The 16,519-nt window shown below is 49.0% G+C and overlaps 4 protein-coding genes across 4 annotated transcripts; 1 reads left to right on the top strand and 3 right to left on the bottom strand.

The window, feature by feature from the left end:
- Positions 1 to 566: 566 nt before the first annotated feature.
- On the bottom strand, positions 567 to 2,326 carry FPSE_03214 (uncharacterized protein; the record flags this gene model as incomplete). Its single annotated transcript, XM_009256333.1, has 3 exons — positions 567 to 1,943; positions 2,033 to 2,185; positions 2,255 to 2,326. 3 exons carry the CDS (start codon positions 2,324 to 2,326, stop codon positions 567 to 569), a joined length of 1,602 nt encoding a protein of 533 aa, XP_009254608.1.
- A 5,288-nt stretch (positions 2,327 to 7,614) lies between these two features.
- FPSE_03213 (uncharacterized protein) lies at positions 7,615 to 10,066 on the bottom strand (the record flags this gene model as incomplete). Its single annotated transcript, XM_009256332.1, has 4 exons — positions 7,615 to 8,684; positions 8,752 to 9,807; positions 9,862 to 9,939; positions 10,045 to 10,066. The coding sequence occupies 4 exons, from the start codon at positions 10,064 to 10,066 to the stop codon at positions 7,615 to 7,617; spliced, it is 2,226 nt and encodes a 741-aa protein (XP_009254607.1).
- A 1,844-nt stretch (positions 10,067 to 11,910) lies between these two features.
- Positions 11,911 to 14,280, top strand: FPSE_03212 (uncharacterized protein; the record flags this gene model as incomplete). Its single annotated transcript, XM_009256331.1, has 6 exons — positions 11,911 to 11,963; positions 12,016 to 12,150; positions 12,220 to 13,606; positions 13,664 to 13,922; positions 13,977 to 14,061; positions 14,112 to 14,280. 6 exons carry the CDS (start codon positions 11,911 to 11,913, stop codon positions 14,278 to 14,280), a joined length of 2,088 nt encoding a protein of 695 aa, XP_009254606.1.
- Positions 14,281 to 14,850: 570 nt separating this feature from the next.
- On the bottom strand, positions 14,851 to 16,099 carry FPSE_03211 (uncharacterized protein; the record flags this gene model as incomplete). Its single annotated transcript, XM_009256330.1, has 2 exons — positions 14,851 to 15,992; positions 16,039 to 16,099. The coding sequence occupies 2 exons, from the start codon at positions 16,097 to 16,099 to the stop codon at positions 14,851 to 14,853; spliced, it is 1,203 nt and encodes a 400-aa protein (XP_009254605.1).
- Positions 16,100 to 16,519: the final 420 nt, after the last annotated feature.

Raw genomic sequence — 16,519 nt, forward strand, 5'->3', positions numbered from 1 at the left:
TATTTAACACCAACATACCAACACCGATCCATGCTTACGGAGACCAAAACAAGTCATCCGTCAACAGAAAACGCCTAGGGCCATGAAACCAACGGTCCCTTCATCTCCATCATAAGAATCGTCATAACGATGCCATTATTCGGTATCGAAATCGTACAAAGCATTCAAGATGCACCAAAACTGCTCATGCTAGCGTCTCTTGTAATTGTTCCATGGCAAAAACAGAGTCAAATATCTCTTCAACATGATCGAAGGATCATGGAGCCGAACAGCCGTCAAATATTCCGAAATATTGTCGCTCGTCGAGGTTACGTATTCAAAGAAGCATGTCATCTCTGCTACTGACGCCAGTACTGTTATAACATCCAAATTAAGCGTTTTGATTTGAAGTGTCGGTCTTGGCTTATAATCGACGAGACGAATCCTCGCAGGCTCAGTGACCGACATGAAAGGGGCGTGTGCTGGAGGTCGACCTCGCTGCTTCCCCAGGAACTCCTCCCACTAGGGTTCGTCTAAACGAAGTAAGCAACTGCTTCTTGATAGTTCTTGGGTAACTTAAGTGAAACTCACCTTTTAGTAGCAGTGCTCGATGAGGACATACGTTTATCTCCGCTCGACCTGACTGAGGAATCATCCAACCCCTTGGCAGATGTTGTGACTTCTAGCTTGGCCATGTTGGCGATCAACTGAGGTGTACTGTTAGTTCGCTGTGTGGGACTCGGTCTGGTTTTAGCATGCGCTGTATGGGGGCGCATTGGGGGCGATTGTTGTAGTATGGGAGCTCTCGACACAGAGGAACGGGCAGATGGCGACAGAGGTGCTGGGCCACCACGGTCAGCAATGAATTGGAGCGCCCGCTGCGTTGTTGAGGGTATCAAAGCTGGCCCTCGCCGGTCGGGTAGGCCACCGTACGCGTCTTCGTCTGAATCGTCCGAATCACTGTCGTCTGAATCGCTGGAACTTTCAGATGCCTCGAAAGCGCTCCGCATTGCCATTTGTTGAGCCCGCTCGGCCCTTTCCCTCTGCTTTATCTTGTCGTCGGCCTCTCGCATCAATGCGTCAAAACGAGCCAGAGAGCTCAATTTCTCCTCCCCAGGTACCTCCCGTTCTGAACCGGGAATGCACCGCATTTGAAAAGCTCTGTCAAGAATAGTCTCGCGTGGTCCAGGCGGAGAGCTGGATTCAACTGTGGCAATAGAGGGATGTGGCGGTTGAGAGCCAATACTGCTTCGGCCTCGGATTGGCGAGCTCATTGTCGAAGATCTGCCTTGAGCTGATGTCCAACCTTCAATAAATTCCCCTTGATAATCCCCTGCAGTTGTGACAGGAGATGGTAGATCAGTTGGAAGAACCGTAGTATAATGCTGGCCCGGGATAGGGAAGTTCATCTGTTGTATTGGGAAGTTGTTGCTCGAAGGGGAAGAGACGTCGCTGCGCTTCGATCGTAGACTGGGCGATTCGGAGCTGATAGTAAGGGGTCGTTCTCTGGTCGTAGTCGTGGTTGTTGCTGTAGATTGAGTAGTGGTAGAGCTTTTGTGCTGAAGACTTCGTAGATCCGAACGGCCGGATTGGTTCCCACTGGAAGGTCGGGAGAAGAATTCGGAAGTTTCACGAGACATGGACGCAAACGGATTTGAGAATTGGGGCGACATGGGGCTATCTGGGCTCATAGGTGACTTTCTGGAAAGAATGTTGCGCACCCACTCGTGTAAACTTAGATGATGATCATCCGGAGGCGTGCGAAACCAAAGAGTTGTTGCGTTAGCCTCTTTGCTCGAAGATATAAGGCCGGCGGCTCGACTTGAACGGCGCTTTTTCTCTTTATCGGCGATAGAGATGACGAGGGTTGGAAGAACGGGACCTTGTTTTCGATGGTTGATCTGCTGGACCTGGCAGTCTGTAATAGAGTTTACCGGCCATTGCTGGATAGGTTCAGTGTCCTCCTAAAATTACAACAAGGTCAGTCGGGAGGGCTAAAACAAAAGCGTCGGAATGGAGAAACAGGCGTAGTTGTGCTTAGAGACATGTATACCTTGTGTTTGTAGATGAGAATGCAGGCTTCTTCTATGGGCAGTTTGGGGAAAGATCTGCCACCACCAAGGCTATTATTGCGACCGTTGGATATCGACTGTGATTGACCAAGGCCAAGTCTGGCGTTACGTCTTCCCACCACAACATATCGCAGCTTTTCGTGTCAAAGTCAGTAAAGGTGCGGAGATGGATTGAATGCCGACAGGTGATAGAGGGGACTAACCTTCCAAACAGCTCTACCAAGAATCTGGCCCCGTTCGGGGGGGACCATGAGCATTCCTTCCAAATTATCCATGCTGATTTGAGTGCAATGAAAAAAAAAATCACGGTGCAGGTTGTGCTCAGGGGAATCAAAAAGTGCCAAAAAGGAAGGGGAGAAAGCAACAGAGCGAGCGATTTCAAAGTCGCATCATGAGAAGGGTATCATGGGCGTGAGTAAGGGCTTATTAGGGGACGAGATAACCCGGTGAGATACGGGGATAAAGACAATGGACAAATAGACTTCAATGAGCAAAACAACCAGAGTGCAGCCAATCGACAGCGAGGCGAGCGCAAAACAAAGATGAAGCTGGAGAAACCGTTGACGTGGAATGCAGAGAAGAAAAATAGAAGAATCGAAAGATCCAATGGTGTCGGTGGGAAGCGGATGCAAGCTAAAGGGGACTCGGCCGGAGAATGGAGGTTCGGCAATGAGCTTTCAGCAGATGCCCGGAGGGTAGTAAGTACTGGGTACTCTGTACAGATGCAGGTACTGTACGTACTATAACCGTCCCACGTTGTCAGGTTAGTAGAGGTAGGTCAGCACGTAGGGAGTCTAGTCTAGGTAGGCAGTCGTCCAGTGCGAGAAGGAGGGAACTAATAAGTTGGAGCAACTGAGAAGAAAATCTTAGCGAAAATTGCTCAAAGTCTCATTCTGCCCTGTCTGATATGTTTTTTTTTTTTTTACAGTAGGGACTGTACGTATCAATGCACTGACGGATTGACTGATTAATCAACTGAATGTACACACGGTAGGTACTGATGTTTGTTAGCTGCTTCCTTCTTCCATTGGATTGGACTTGTTTAACCGACCTTGACCGACCCCTGCTTTTTCTGGTTGATGGAGATGGATGGGACGGATGCGGGAGGAGGGGACCATGCTGAGATAGTCTGAGCTTATCCATATTGGATGAGACATCCATGGTTAGCACGAGGTTCACTAGAGCGAGACCCCACCATGATGGAAGGCTGGGGGGAAAAGTGCGAGGGGTGATGCGGGTGGACTGGTGCTAAGGCAGGTACGAAGGAAACTTGAACAGGGAACCAGGCGAGATTAACGTCTCGAACAGAAATGGAAGGGGAAGAAAGCAACAAGCCTCAACATCAACAACGTGTTTCCCTACTAAGGTAAAGAAAGAACTTTGCCTTCGGAAACGTCGTGATATGGATGCTGCAACTTACCTACCCAACGAGGCAGTTATGGATACTGGCCTTGCAGCATGTATGGCCACAAACTTTCGGCTTAGCTCAGGGACAACAGCAAAAATTGGTTTTAGGTGGGAGGACTGAGCGCAGACACCCATGTTGTATGGACAAGTTCTCTAAAACTCAAAAGGTACATATCAATATTACAGTAGCACGCGACGTTATGACTTACATACATCAGATCTTGCAACTCGCTGCAGTTGCAGTTGCAGTTGCATCAATGCATCAATGCATATCAAAGAGCATTACAATGGTTGGTTGGTTCGCTGTATATAGACTTTCCATTTACGGACAATTCTTGAGAAGCTAGTCTAGTCAGTAAGTGAAGCAATTAGTACTGACTCGGGCAATGCCATCATTTTGTGCATATCAATCAACCATTATTGCACTGAGACCTGCGCTTTGGGAAACAGTCGATCGTTACAGATATATCTCAGCATAATGATCGATCATCTGTTCTCGCAACCTTATCCCATGATGCATAGACCTAGGCTGGGTACAGTAGTAGTGAAGTGGGCATACCCTGAATCTAAAAGAAATAACAAAGGATTCAACACAGTACATACAGGTCCTTCAAGTGGAGTAAGTCTCTGTAAAACACGACTCAAGGTCGTGCCTCTTTTGTAGCAGATTGCCAGATTGCGTCTGCAAAAGCTGCATTAGTTCGATCGCTCTCATGTATGTCGTACAAGTGCAGTTAAGCCATGACCTAACAACCTGAATCCACTTGACTGCTTTTGCCACAGAGCAGACTTACTTTTAGTTTCACCTCGATGCTCTACTGACGCTTTATTTCCATCAACTTTTGATTGCTCGGGTGATCGTCCAACTAGAAGCACATATCTTCCGGTGTGCATTACCATATGTTTTCAGGGGCAACACTGTCTATACTATACTGATGCTGGTTAATAATCCGATGCAGCTGGATCTGACCCAACAACTTTGCTCGACCCTGTGCATTAGTACATAGTACGTGCGGCCTGTGCTTAAGACATGATTAGTTACTTTGGGGTCTCTCCCGCAAGAAATCAAAATCCAACATGCCCATGTCCGTGTCCGTGCGTGTTGATCCATGCTTGGACGTTTCCCAGAGTACGGTACAGTACTGTCCGCAGTCTATGTCATCTACTACATAGTATGTAGTCATGTACGAATACTACATACGGATAGATATGCTGGGATGGATCGAAAAACAAGGGCTTACATTGCCGCAATACTTTGCAGCTAAGTTTCCGGTAGATGAAAGAGGTTGAAAAAAAACAACTCCAGCGCCGACTGACTCAAACGATCTCTCCTATGCGGTTGATGTTTTCCGCAATAACTGACACTCATTAAATCATACGCCACGGCCCTCGCAAAGATTCATGGTGGTCAGCACTGGATGAAAGCTAAAACACTGGCTCTGTAACATCGCGCTTGCAGGCTTGGTTTCTCATAGGAGATATGAACTGTCATTACCTATCCCAAGCCGCTGTACTCTGTACACAGTACGAAGAGAAACAGTCGACAGTCAACCGAGCGAGAGGCGGCGCCGGCCCATCCCGTGCTGGCTCTGAGATCTCGGAGCCAAAATTCAACTCCTGAATTAATATTGTGACTAACATCAGTCCAAAGAAACGAGTCTCGGTTACAACGTGCCCAAGCCAACCATGGCATATTAGCTACAAGTATGTATCTATTCAGTGCACACATATTTTCGAGTGCCGACATGACATGCATGCAGGAACAAGGTAAATCACAGGCCTGGAAAGAGTTGACTTACCCTCCTCGACGTCTGATGGACCCTGACCGTTTACACAAGCTTATCATGATGGATGCACAACCGGATACAGAAAAATGTCGGCGGCCGGTCCCAGTCCTGTTGTTCTTGGCTTTCGCTTTCGCTCGCACAAGGGGCAGAGGAAATAACAATGGAACTCCCAGGATGGTTCAGGGTCTCAACATGACATTTGACATCACCATGTCAGCACCCTTTTCCCAAAGCAGCGCTCATCTCCATCAAGATTGCTTACGACCGTCAACTACCGAGCGGTTCCTTGTTGGGATTATGCCATCCCTTGTTCGAAACAACCCTTGGGATATTGGAGAGCCATGATGGGATATCACAAGATCTTTTCTGAGCACTTTCTCGACTCTCTTCCAAAGCCGTCAGAAAGGCAGACTCTTTACGTCTTACAGCAAATACGCACACACGTCGGTCCTTTGTTTGCACCTTGGTGGTGCTTTACCTCCGCCTTGCTGTGCACGTCCTCCTGACATGGTGCTATGCTCTAGCTTCAGGGGTTCAGGTCTGCGTGGCTCGATAATGCACCGATCATCCAAGTATCGACAAGGGTATCAACAACCCTGGCAACCCTAGGGGACAAACGGAGCCTTGACAGCAGTCAAACCCCACATCGCGATACCGCACCCTACGCACTTTTAAGATGGCAGGACGGGATAGACGAGTACCACCGCCAATTGTGAGGAAATACCGCGCTTTGGTTATTTCGTGTGTCCGAAACTCTTCGGCACCTTGGGTAACAAAGCTGGCTGGCTTCTGGCATCATGCGGCACGGCCAGCAAATCTCCTAAGTTTATCACAAGGTTTCCCAAAACCCTTTCCGAATACGTGCTGTTTCAGTAACAACTATCAGATCCCCGCTCGTCTAATTTGTTGAACACAATCTTGATATTGATAGATATTGGGTTGTGGACTCTATATCCAGATGGCACTCACTCTTTTTTTTATATCGATATCGATAGTGTTTCGCCAGTCATTCAAAGGAAACTCATTGTGCCTTCCTCTCTATGGTTGCTGATCGGTTAGGCACAGCACCATCACGGACTAGGGCTGGTAATCCATAAACTCTTACAGGCAGGCAGTAAGTATTATATCGAGGCTCGATTCTGTCCCTCGAATGCACTGGCTCTCGCTTGTGCTCTGGTCCCCATCTTCAGCACAACACACGCGGCTAACATTGCCACCACCTCAGATCTTGGGATTTTGACACTTGAGCACATGCATATCGATCCAATTAGCCCTCTCCACTATCGAAGGAAGACGGCTAGAAAGCTCAGTCATGTTGCCGATCGTCTTGCCCCGACTAGGACATAATCGCGAATCAATATCGTCTCGGCAAACGTAAAGTTGACGGATTTCCTATTCAGATCCCTTGCAAATATGTTCCTGACCGCCCAGAACCCAGTACATACCTTGAAACTGACCGTTGAATGTTCGCCTACCTGCACATAGGATACGACGTCAAATCGTATCAACTCCACCATAAGTTGAGGCTGTGGTATGCTGACACCGGTCTTTATAACGCACAAATCGTGTGCCTTTCCGTGCTTGATATGGCCATCACCCGTGTGCCCTAGTCCCAGCATTGAACGCAGATTGTGTACTGGGGGTCATGTAGGTACGGTACTCCCTCAACTGGGATGAGGCTCTGGTTCACGAGCTAGTCCAGCTTGCTCAGCTCTTACATAGTACAGAGTACGAGTGTCAGCAATAGGCCACCCTAGGCGCAGTCTTGACGGATATGTGCCTGTTCTTGGTTAATTATTCAAAGTTTCCACTGGCTTGCTCCCTGGTCCCGTCCATCTCTCCACAGAAACTCCACTCCCATATCATGAAGAGGTTTCGTCTCCACATGCCAAAGTCAACAAACGGCCTCTCGCTTCGTCAGCTTATACTCGGAAACGAATCAAGATATGGGTGACTAATCGTTATTCCTCCAATACTGGCGTAAGTTTATGGTTGGTATCAGTCAAGAGACAAAGCTTAAGTGGTTTAAATATTGTCAAGCGTGATATGTTATATAAGGTGGTACAGCCTTTGTCCTACAGGTAGATTTAGGAGAGGAATTCTGTATTTATGTTATAGCCCTCAGCTTGTTTAGTTATCCTCTGAAACTTATGATGGTTTTGCACTTCACGATTGTCCCCATCGGTGCCCAACAGAAACTCCTCCATCCCAAAGACCATGCATCAACTCTATCTTTCGTCTCTATCCCATGTGTTAGCATCGTTAGCACGGTTCTGAAGGTATCGAGCTCGAATTTCAACGCTATGCGATTTGTTGGTCCAACTTTGCGGCCGTTAGTTATCTGTTTGTTTAACCGTTGCAAAGACCACTCACATTTTCAGCCGGCCATCGTCTCCGCAAGATGCTATGACGTATGGATCGGTGGGATTCCATGCAACGGCATTACAACGAGGGTGATGCCCAGGCAGCCGTTCTATTGCCGCGCCGGTGTTCTTGTGCCATATTAGAATGTTCCCATCCTCGCTGCCGCTCACGACAAAACTCTCGTTGGCTCCGCCAAAAGCGCTGCGTATCATGTAGGCACCACCTGTGTGCCCGAAGAATTTCTGCACCGAATTACGCGTCACAAGGTCAATAAGCTGGGCCTCGCCGTCGGATTTGTTAATGAGCAAATGACGTGAGTCTTGACTGATGCTGACGGATGTTGGCCGTTTGTTAAGCTCCATATCAAACTCAAGCTCCCGTGTGATGGCGTTGTAGACGTGAATTCTTTTTTCGTTATCGAGAGCCACGAGCCATCGGCCATCAAGCGATCCACATAGGTCCTCGACGCGGTGCTTCTTGCCCCAATCGTGCTCCTCGTTAGTCTGTAGGTTGATGGTGCGCAAGCTGAATGTAGGATCCAATGTACCAAGAACCAAGGATCGGTTATCGTGAGCCCAAACACAACCACTGACAGGCTCTGCGAACCTGTTGAACTGCCTGATCAGACGCCCATCCTGGATCTCGCGGTTAGCATTGTACCCAGCTGTTGCAACCCATGGATTACTCACGCTGGTAGACCAAAGCCTTGCATATCCATCTCTTGCACAGCATAAAATCATCGTATCATCGGGGCTGAATGACATATTACCGACGCCTTCATCATGGTCATCAAGAATTTTCGCAACAGAGTAAGTATGTGTGTCCCATATTATAACCTGCCGACCACTACCACAGGCAGCCAGCTTCGAACCATCATGTGAGAATTGTATCTGCCAGATCTCATCATTCATGTCAACAAGGTCCAGCGCCACCTCTGTGGGAAACCATCGCCTGTCACAAAAGTGGTCTGAGTAGAGCGATGGCGATAATGCTTGAGTGTGATACAAACATGTATCAATCTGGCTCTGCTTAACTTGCTCGAGAAGAACTGCTAGGCGGTTCTCTGGGAGCATTACTGAAGGCGATATGCATTCTTCCTACGTCAGCACGAAGTTCTGTAAGGTCATCGCGAATCGACTCACTCGATAATTCCGAGAGCAGCAACTTTCGGGATTGGCCATTGGCGCCATCCCAGTCGGCTTTCGCCATAAGGTCGTCGACAGAACGACACATCAAAAGACTGGATAAGAAATGCAGTTTTCCAGTATCGTGAGAAAGCGGTGTCAGCTCACTTCGGAGTACGACCAGAGCCCGGCTGGTATCCTTCTGTTCTAGAAGCTCCAGAAACTTCTGTTGTCTTAGCCAGAACCGGATGGCATTACGGTCTGCACTTGATGCCAGAACAAGTCCGTTCCCTTGACCCTCAGTCTCGAATGACGCCCCAGTAAGCAGCTCTTCGGCCTTGGACCAGGAGCCACTGAGAACTGCTGACCTAAAACCAGCTACAGTCGGACTCTCCAGTTCGTAGCCGCTCTCGCGGCTTACATTATCAGCGGCAGTTTGATAACCCATATCCGATAGTGCTTGTATCAACAATCGAGTAACCTCTTCGCGGTTGTGTCCAAAGTATTCGGAGGGCATTCCATGGCTTTTGGTGATTGTGCTGTTGTTATCGCGGTTCGTAGAACCATTCATGGCAGATTTGTGGCCATTGGTGACCCCCACAGATGGCTCAGTCGAGCCATTAGAAAAGCCTAGAGGAGCACCATTATGGGGATCGAGGATGTCGCTCCCGCCCATCGTGTTGTTTTCTCTCCGTCGCTTGGTCGGCGGCTCAGTAAGATCGTTGTCTGACGCTTGAGAACTGTCGGGTTGGGGGTCGGAGGGGCCGTCAGAAGCCGGGGAACGTTGACGTCGTCCGAGTGTTTGAGCCGGCGTCTGACCCGGAAGCCGTGCAGGGTTGGCAACTGAAGGACCTATATTCGCGATGCCTGTCCGAGCTCGATTCCGGTTCTGTTGATGGGTGGAGGAGGGGGTCGAACTTTGAGTCAAGGGGGCGGCGGAGGAATGATTAGAGTTGGTCGTGCTAACGTTAGAAGAGGTCGGAGGAGGAGGGTGAGGATATGGCATGTGACGGGGCAATGCAGTTATATGGTAAGAGTAAAGCGCCAAAAGGCACTTGTTTTGTCTCGCTGTGTCTTTAGAACAGTTAAGTATTGGCAAGGCTAGTGTATGCTGATATCAAACTCTACATCTGGCGCTGGATGGAGTAATCGAGTTGAGGCAAGACGTTGTTGTTGTTATGTTCAAGGCAGAGTCGTCTGTGTTGTCTGTGCAGGTAAGGTAGGTAGATAGGTACTATGGAAGGTAGCCACTTCCCGTCCCGTCCGTTCCATACCTAGGTAGGTACTAACGTACACCTGAGAGGGAGGTACCTGGCTTCTGTTGGGGCTCCATGGTGAGGTCACACATTAGAAGCCTCAGGACCTAGACTAGCGGCACACTTTAGCGAGCATGTGCACTTGCAACACCACCTTCCCCCTGGAGTTTCAATTGTTCAGTGGCTAAATAACCAATACAATTATCTGAACCATGAATAAATGCGTATGCTCTATACTAGGTACCTAAGCACATATTTTTTTTTTGCAACCAGAATACTTCCATGAAATCAGTAAGTAAATACAATTGTGCAAGCTTTCAGCAAGCTTGAGGGGTGATATTCAGAGTTAAGAAAGTTAGTAGTGCTTGCTTCCACGCTGACCTGTAGGTACTACGTTGATTCATGTGTCGTCGAGGTAGAGAAGTAGAACCAACCACTCAACAACAACTGTCAACGCCTTATACCTAGAAAGATGCCTCACTATGCCCTCTTGACCAAATCTCTATTAAATAGTGCATTTATGAGCATATATGTTTACGGTGCTGTCTCTGTACATAGGGAGTTATACTTACTGACTAGAAGAATTTCCATAGGCCTTTCCCTGTCAGTTTGGCTACAGTCTCGACCCAAGATGAGGTGCCCACCCCACCATTGGCATAGTTACAACTGATAACGTTCGGCTCATATCCTCTCAGTATCAGTTGGAGGAAATGTAACCTACCGGAAAAACTATATACTTATGCCACCTTAAATCTGGTATATGGGCTTTCCATGCTCCATAAGATTAGTACTGTTACTTGTTCCATGTGTATGTTCTTTGGAACTGATCTATCAACCTCGACCGCCATTCTCTCTTCGTGGATCTTAGCTCGTTATCATATCCCTTGTGACTACGAATGACCCACTACCCTTCTGCATACCTAGATAATCATCTCACACGCATGATCCTTCTCAGCAACACTATTTCTAGACCGACTTGCGTGATTCTGAATCATTGACAAGCGTAGCCACCTATCTGATCTCTGTCCCGCTCATAGGCGAGAATATAAGGGTTCACCACGTAATGTGGGACTTGCCGTGTAAGTGAGTGCAATGCATAAATTCAAGCGCAATAAGGGCTCCTCTCACATCTTCTGCAAAATCCAAACTGGTTTGTCGTTGATGTTCTGTCTAATGTGCCTATCAACGCTCACTCATATTTCGTTGTTTCTGCGTCAACCATCTAGATAGTAGCATCTTGCGCGGTTCAAATGACAGGTTGAAAGTTGGGTATCAAGGCCTCCAGCAATAAAAGCTACTAAGCTAGCCGCCTGAGCGACCACGTCTTGACAGCTTCGTCATCTGGGTCTCTTTAAGACAAGTCATTGTCAGGCACCCATATATCCCATATGCAATCAATCATGAGCTGACGTTTCCTTCAGGCTGCCAAATTGTCAACAGCATGTTCAGCCACAGTAAAGGTTGAAGTAGGTAATCACGTGCTCCACTTCCATTACCGTTATCGCAGCTTAGTTGTTGGGTAGGTAGGTGTTGGTAACTGGAGCTTGCTGCGCCACATCGTGGCACAAAATAAGGACGTAATGCGGCGCGCAACTCTTAGTGCCATTAGGCTCGTGAACTCGGTGTCGTCTTGCGAGTCCCTCCTTTATTCTAGCAACACCACGTATTTCCCATATACTACGACCCGCCTCTCCTGAACGTTTTTCTATTCCTACGCTCTACATCAGTGGCAACCATCGACATATACAAGAGCCGTTTCAACGCTTATCGTCAAGACTGCGCAACGCTTCCTACATCCCTCCACGCCGACCGCTTCCCGAAACTCAGCTATCTGCCCCCCCTCCGCACTCTTCGCTTTCGACTCGAAACGGTCATATACACACTTCAAGCGTACATACGAGCTGGGAAATAAAACTTGAAGATGAGCGGCTCCCTTGTTGCACAGGGTGGCATCTCGGACCCTGCCCTGATCACGTCAGTTCCTGCTGTAATTCCTGCTGTATCCTAATTCTAACCCCACTGGTAGACTCGTCAACAAGCTTCAGGATGTTTTCGCTACGGTCGGTGTCAACAACCCTATTGACTTGCCTCAAATCGCCGTCGTAGGAAGTCAGTCGAGTGGAAAGAGTTCAGTTTTGGAGAATATCGTTGGCCGAGATTTGTGAGTCTGCCTCATACCGCCTATTCTGCATTGCGTCTTTATGGGCCTGGAACTGACCGTCCTTCTCAGTTTGCCTCGAGGCTCCGGTATCGTAACTCGACGTCCCCTCGTTCTCCAACTCATCAACCGTCCTGCGGAGAGCAATAGCGCCAGCGCCGAGGAAATTGACACCTCCAACGACAAGCAGGCCAACGCCGACGAGTGGGGAGAATTCCTCCATGCCCCAGGACAGAAGTTCTACGACTTCTCCAAGATTCGAGACGAAATCTCACGAGAAACAGAAGCCAAGGTTGGAAAGAACGCAGGCATCTCTCCAGCTCCTATCAACCTTCGCATCTACTCCCCCAATGTCCTCACCTTGACCCTCGTCGATTTGCCTGGTCTCACCAAGGTCCCTGTTGGAGATCAGCCCCGCGATATCGAGCGACAAATTCGAGAGATGGTTCTCAAGCACATTGGCAAGTCAAACGCCATCATTCTTGCAGTCACCGCTGCCAACCAAGATTTGGCCAACTCGGACGGTCTCAAACTGGCACGCGAGGTTGACCCAGAGGGACAAAGGACTATCGGTGTTCTGACCAAGGTTGATCTGATGGACGAGGGAACTGACGTTATCGATATCTTGTCCAACCGAGTCATTCCCCTTCGATTGGGATACGTCCCTGTGGTCAACCGAGGCCAGCGTGATATCGACAACCGAAAGGCCATTAACCAGGCGCTGGAGGCCGAGAAGAACTTTTTCGAGAACCACAAGGCTTACCGCAACAAGAGCTCGTACTGTGGAACTCCTTACCTTGCCCGAAAGCTGAACCTCATTCTCATGATGCACATCAAGCAGACCCTGCCGGACATCAAGGCCCGCATCAGCAGCTCTCTTCAAAAGTACACGGCTGAGCTGGAAAGTCTTGGCCCCTCTATGCTTGGTAACAGCGCCAACATTGTTCTCAACATCATCACAGAGTTTACCAATGAGTGGCGAACAGTTCTGGATGGTAACAACACAGAGCTGTCCAGCACTGAGCTTTCAGGTGGTGCTCGTATCAGCTTTGTCTTCCACGAATTGTACTCCAACGGTGTCAAGGCCATTGATCCATTTGACGTCGTGAAGGATGTCGACATCCGCACAATTCTCTACAACTCGTCTGGTTCCTCTCCGGCTCTCTTTGTGGGCACCACCGCCTTTGAGCTGATTGTGAAGCAGCAGATAAAGCGCTTGGAAGACCCCAGCTTGAAGTGTGTGTCCCTTGTTTATGACGAGTTGGTACGAATTCTCTCTCAGCTTCTCGCCAAGCAGCTTTACCGCCGATACCCCTCATTGAAGGAGAAGATGCACGGCGTCGTCATTGCATTTTTCAAGAAGGCTATGGAGCCTACCAACAAGTTGGTTAGGGATTTAGTATCTATGGAGTCATGTTACGTCAACACTGGCCATCCTGATTTCTTGAACGGTCACCGAGTAGGTCAACCCAGCAATCAACTGAATCATTGGAGAGATAGTTAACCCCTGTTTTAGGCAATGGCAATGGTGAACGAGCGGTACAACCCCAAGCCTGTCCAGGTTGACCCCAAGACAGGCAAGCCTCTTGCCGGGACTCCCCGGGCCGCGAGCCCGACTGTGCCAGATGGCGAAAATGCTGGCAATTCGGGTTTCTTTGGCAGTTTCTTCGCAGCCAAGAACAAGAAGAAGGCTGCCGCCATGGAGGCCCCTCCCCCCACTCTCAAGGCTTCCGGTACGCTATCAGAGCGCGAGAACATCGAAGTCGAGGTTATCAGTACGTCAACTTGAGACTGCATGGTCTAATTGTTTGTTACTGACCGTTTTACAGAGCTGCTCATTTCTTCCTACTACAACATTGTCAAGCGTACCATGATCGACATGGTTCCCAAGGCCGTCATGCTGAACCTTGTGCAGTAAGTGTCTTGTGACTGTTACCACTGTTGTTTTGTCTAACCACTTGTAGATTTACCAAGGATGAGATGCAACGAGAGCTGCTGGAGAACATGTACCGAACTGACACATTAGACGATCTTCTCAAGGAGAGTGATTTCACCATCCGAAGAAGAAAGGAGTGCCAGCAGATGGTTGAGTCTCTCGGCAAGGCCAGTGAGATTGTCAGCCAAGTGCAGTGAAGTCGATCATGAACGAGGCTTCTTATCATCACGTCCCAATTCAGCGTCAGAGTCATGCTAGGCCCATCTGCAACCTCTTGTCTCTCCGCGAGACAACCGCTCAACGGGATCACCGCATAGCAGCTGTCTCACGTCACCACATCCCGCGCATCACTATATTTTTTTTCGATACCACTACTTTTCAGAAGGAGACCTAGAGTAGACTGCTTAATGACTTGCATTCGATATGCATGATTCGGTGCATGCACATGACAAATAACGTGTGGAGGCGTGGCGTCTTTTGGGATGCTAAGAAAGCGGGGAGTATTTGGAGGGTTCGTGTTGGCCGGATAGCTGGGCCTTTCCTGGCTTCATCCTCGATGTTGTGTTTTCTTACGAGCGCCCTCCGAGGTGCTCGAAAGATTGTGCAACCACGGGCTTGTAGGTAGAATATATAATCAGTCACCCATTATGCTTCTCGCTTGATACCTCATGCCCAAATGGTAAAATGTGTATTTTTCAAAAGCTACACAAGAGAACTATTTATTAAGATCCCATCGCCTAAGCCATGCTGATCGATATCAAGTCAAATCACAGCTTGGACGCCTCTTTCAGCACCAACCCCCCTAGCTGTAACGCATACTCCCTTCCATTCTCCCACCCCATCCATTGTCGCAGCACTTCTTCTCCCCCAGCTCCTGGCTTCAGCAAATTCGCTTTATATCCATCCCCTGGTACACCAGGCCCTTGTCCAAATCGAATCGGGTCGACGTGTCCGGCGCCCTCCTTCACAGCTAAACACGGCGTCTCCCGCAATGTCACTGCTGGCCGCTGATCACCCTCCCGATCGGGATCCCTCTCGAGCTCGCCGTATTCCAATACGGGAGTACAGCACGCATCTGTGCCATCAAATACGGCCTCCCACTCAGCACGGTTTTTACTACGGAACTTATCGGCCATCAACTTTCGAAGGTCGGGCCAGCGCGTTCTATCCTGCTGGTCTTTTTCCCACCCTTGGTTCACAAGTCCAAGACCTTTGAGTAGCGCTGCGAAGAATTGTGTCTCAAGAGCACCGACAGCCATATACTTTCCGTCCGAGGTTTCGTATGTGTCGTAAAAGGGGGCAGCTCCATCGAGGAGATTCTTTCCTCGGCCTCTGTTCCCTATCGGCGTCTTGAGTCCCATTCGAGGAAAAGTTGTCAGATGTGAACTGCCGTCTACCATGTTTGCCTCGACAACTTGCCCCAGTCCAGATGACTGCCTAGATATGACAGCCATCAAGATCCCTTGAAACAGAATGGCTCCTCCGCCAGCAAAATCCGCAAGGATATTCATCGGTGGATGTGGCTTCTCGCCCTCCCTTCCCAGCATCCCTAGTGTTCCCGAAACAGCGAGGTAGTTGATATCATGACCTGCCATGAGTGCATACTTCCCATCACGACGGAAGCCAGTCATTCTACTGTAGATGAGTCTCTTGTTGAGGTTGCACAGCACATCTGGACCTAGACCAAGTTTTTCAAGAACACCAGGACGAAAAGGATCGATGAGAACATCTGCATGTGCAGCCAGGCGCTTTATCAGAGCTATGCCGCGCTCTGACTTGAGGTCAACGGAGATGGAGGCCTTGTGTCTGGCCAGCACATCCTCTGTCGGACGCGATGCGTCAGACGATGCACGGTCAATGCGAAGCACTGAGGCGCCCGCATCGGCCAGAAGCATACCAGCATATGGGCCTGAATATATGTTAGATAAGCATGTTGTTGACATTGGGGAACTCACCAGGAGCAAGACCAGCAAACTCCAACACCTTGATACCGGTTAAAGGAGGGGGGCTTGTCATGTTGGGCAATGAAGCTGTAATTTTCAAAATAGGTCAAAGATGTGATATTCAACTATGATGGAAAAAAAGTATGTTGTATGTTAAAGATGTATCAACTTACAAGAGATCAAGCTACTACCCCGCGATACCATCACAAACCGAGGTTCCACCTCCGGCCCCGGTTATCCCGAGCAGCCGGCCCATGACCCCTGACATCTGACCCACGGCGCGGCAAAGTGGGGGCCATGGCGGCTATCAACTCAACTCAGCTTACACCAACGCAGCACAGGACAGTACATACAGCAGCAAGGCAGGGCGGTATAATGGCGTGTAGTGCGAGTACCGTCTAGCTGTCCTGGTCAGGCGTAGATGTAGTAATACTTCTATTTCGAGTAAGTGGAATAGGGGGTGGGGAGTGTTAGATCCAGCTCCCTGGGACAT

This window comes from Fusarium pseudograminearum, chromosome 4 (genome assembly GCF_000303195.2).
Source record: "Fusarium pseudograminearum CS3096 chromosome 4, whole genome shotgun sequence".
Taxonomy (NCBI): Eukaryota; Fungi; Ascomycota; class Sordariomycetes; order Hypocreales; family Nectriaceae; genus Fusarium; species Fusarium pseudograminearum.